The sequence below is a fragment of the Octopus bimaculoides genome, chromosome 10 (genome assembly GCF_001194135.2).
Source record: "Octopus bimaculoides isolate UCB-OBI-ISO-001 chromosome 10, ASM119413v2, whole genome shotgun sequence".
In the NCBI taxonomy this organism is placed as follows: domain Eukaryota; kingdom Metazoa; phylum Mollusca; class Cephalopoda; order Octopoda; family Octopodidae; genus Octopus; species Octopus bimaculoides.
The window spans coordinates 84,851,556-84,854,978 of NC_068990.1; the positions used below are offsets into that span (position 1 = coordinate 84,851,556).

A 3,423-nucleotide genomic window follows, 5' to 3' on the forward strand; every position below is an offset into this window, starting at 1 on the left:
ATATATATATATATATATATATATATATATATATATATATATATATACACACATATACTTACACACACATCCCATAATGTCTCTTTGACACACAATTACTGACACCCACCTGCTCTTCACACACACACACACACCTTCCTATATTCCTCTACACTTCAGCATTTCTTGTTCTGGCTGGCATCTTTGAATCACCCAATTCTTTATTCCCTTCTACTTGTCAGTTATGCTTGACTTCTATTTTCACTTTTCAGTCTGACAACACCCACGACCACTACTTTTCCAACTACTTGCTTCCTCTTGCATTCAATATTAAAAACCATTTTTGGGTCTTTTAGGATGGATGCAAAAAAACATTTTTTCCTCTCTCGCTGCCATTTACCATTTTCTTTCTTCTCTGCACCATGTGTGTAACAATATCTAAATTTCCACCTATGTTAAATATAAGTTATTTCCTTTTTTTGATTCTGTGTCATTTTTCTGAACACTTTTTACCATCTTTTGAATATTTCACCAATTTTCTTGGATTTTTTTTCTCACCACAGAATTCAAACAATTTTTGCTCATTTTCCAATTTTAGCTTAAATCTTTCCTGCTTTGTTTCACAATTCCAACATGCTTTTGTTATGCATTTGCACACACAGAAATATGTGTGGATACCTGGTGCCTTGCTATACTTGAAAAGACCTATGCTCCACAGCAGAAGTGTTAAGTTAACTTCAGTACCTTTGATGGAGGGGACTGACTTGCAAGAAGGCTAATCTCAGGGCCTTGAATCTTACAGAAGAGGTGACAAAGGCCTGAAATCACTGGCAATACATGGTTCTTGAGAAAACCCACCTCAGAATATATAAATATATAGATATATGACACAGAAATATAGCAAGTGATTGAAAGTTGTGTTGAAGACCTGGAAAAACAGGCAAAAGTGTAGCTGATGATATACTTATACACAATCACACACACATACAGAAACATAAGACATATACATATACACACAAAAGTATTCATTTGTTATACTTACTTGTATTTACCCAGAAAACTGTCAGCTATCAATGCACCGATCAACGGTGTGAAATAACAGAGCATATTAAAGACATGAAAAATAGATGTAGCTGTGTTTGGTTTCATCAGAAGATATTTTGTGAGGTACAATATCAGGATAGCTGAAATCAACAATAACAATATTGATGGTTTTTATTGGTCACAAGGGCACAAGTCATTGGAAACAGTACAAAGATTAAACACAAAATCAGCGAAAAAAAATATATAACAACATAATGCCAACGAGGTCTCCTTCACTATAATAACTTATAAACTGTTTATAATCCACAGGACTGTTGATAAATTCCACAAGTGAAGTTTATTAACAGTTGATAAATGGCAAAACTGTTTATATACCACAAAAATGTTGGTAAACCACATGTTGGCACTCTGTCGCTTACGACGACAAGGGTTCCAGTTGATCCGATCAACGGAACAGCCTGCTTGTGAAATTAACGTGCAGGTGGCTGAGCACTCCACAGACACGTGTACCCTTAACGTAGTTCTCGGGGATATTCAGGGTGACACAGAGTGTGACAAGGCTGACCCTTTGAATTACAAGCACAACAGAAACAGGAAGTAAGAGTGAGAGAAAGTTGTGGTGGAAGAGTACAGCAGGGTTCGCCACCATCCCCTGCCGGAGCCTCGTGGAGCTTTTAGGTGTTTTCGCTCAATAAACACTCACAACGCCCGGTCTGGGAATCGAAACTGCGATCCTATGACCGCGAGTCCGCTGCCCTAACCACTGGGCCATTGCGCCTCCACGGTAAACCTCAAAACTGTTGGCAAACTCCAAAGCCAAGGCTTATCAACAATTTATAAACTACAAAATTCGTTTATATACAACAAAAACCATTTATAAATCACAAAACAGTTGACAAATAAATTTTTGATAAATTACAAAACTGTTTATAATGTATAAAAACTTTGTACATTTTTATATGTAATGTTTCCTACCTTTCATCCCATAAAACGAGAATCTTTCACAGCATTCATTTCCAATTATATAGTAAATACTCGAAGGGAATCTAGTTTTCATTGTAATAATTTTCTGAAAATAATATGAAGACAAGTTATGAAATGATGATTTAAATACATTGAGGTGGTGAATACAACAATGAGCATAAGAGGCTCTTTCAGTTCCATTTTGGAGCTAATTTTCTTAATTACTGCTGTTAATCTTCAATGGATAAGGCCTGAACATCACAACATCCCATTTCCCTCCTCTCTTAAAATATAGGGCTTTTGTACTTAGTTAAAACGAAAATTAGAATTTTAAGATCAAATTTTGTTTGGGGCTAACTTTACTTTACATCTATCATATATAAATAGGTACCAGTAATATACTGGTTCAATTCAACAGATTATGTCCTTTCACTAACAAAATAGTTGAACAAGTTAAAAATAACAGATATCATATATCAAGAATAGCCAGAGGTGAGCTGGCAGAAACGTTAGCGTGCCGGGTGAAGTGCTTAGCGGTATTTCGTCTGCCGCTACATTCTGTGATGTTGAGTGAATAGGTCGCATCCCTGATTTTTATCGGAATTTTCAGAAGGAAAAATGCGACTTATCCATGAGTATGTACGGTAATCCTTTTTACCCAGAAAATTGAGGCAAATATCTAGTTCCAGAATAGAACCCACTACACTCTTGGAGTGGTTGGCGTTAGGAAGGGCATCCGGCTGTAGAAACTCTGCCAGATCAGATTGGAGCCTGGTGCAGCCTTCTGGTTCGCCAGTCCCCAGTCAAATCGTCCAACCCATGCTAGCATGGAAAGCAGACGTTAAATGATGATGATGATGAATACTGCATCCTCTAGAAATTGTCTCCTCAGTCATGTCCCCATCAGTTAAACACTGATTTTCAACAAGCCAAACTGAATATCAGGCTCTTTAATATCACCAAGCTGACCCTTTCCTTGGGTCTAGTGTAGACAAGAAAGATGGAGAGTCTGAGTCCTGAGAGCAAAGCACCAAACTTCCTACAATGATAACCACCTCTCTTACTTATCCCCCCAAAACACCCACAAATATGAACAAATTACATGTGAACTCACCTTTATTCGACCCCAAGCTTTGCCACTCAGTTTATTATTAAATTCATTGCTTGCTACAATTTTATGTTCTGCAAAGACACACAAATGAGAAAAAGTAATTAGAATATATAAAATATATAATAAATATCATAGAAGGAGGAAATATAAAGGAATTATAATTTAAGTTTGTTTCTTTTTCTGGTGGAGGGCTGGATAATGAAATTTCAAATTTATAAAACAGATGTGGTTGTGATGGTGGAACATCAAAACTTCTTTCTGAAATCAAATTCAAATTTTTTATTTTTCACTGAAAAAAAAAAAAAAAAAAAAAAAAAAAAAAAAAA

The 3,423-nt window shown here is 36.0% G+C and overlaps 1 protein-coding gene across 1 annotated transcript in view; it reads right to left on the reverse strand.

Annotated features, from left to right (window-relative positions):
* LOC106871318 (peptide transporter family 2) overlaps nt 1–3,423 on the reverse strand; it is a 54,938-nt gene that overhangs the window by 29,675 nt on the left and 21,840 nt on the right. Inside the window, exons 2-4 of the mRNA XM_052970980.1 lie at nt 3,101–3,168; nt 1,999–2,092; nt 1,022–1,163 (exon numbers count right to left, since the gene is read on the reverse strand). Coding sequence (XP_052826940.1) covers nt 1,022–1,163; nt 1,999–2,092; nt 3,101–3,168 — 304 coding nt within the window. The remainder of the gene's footprint in view (nt 1–1,021; nt 1,164–1,998; nt 2,093–3,100; nt 3,169–3,423) is intronic.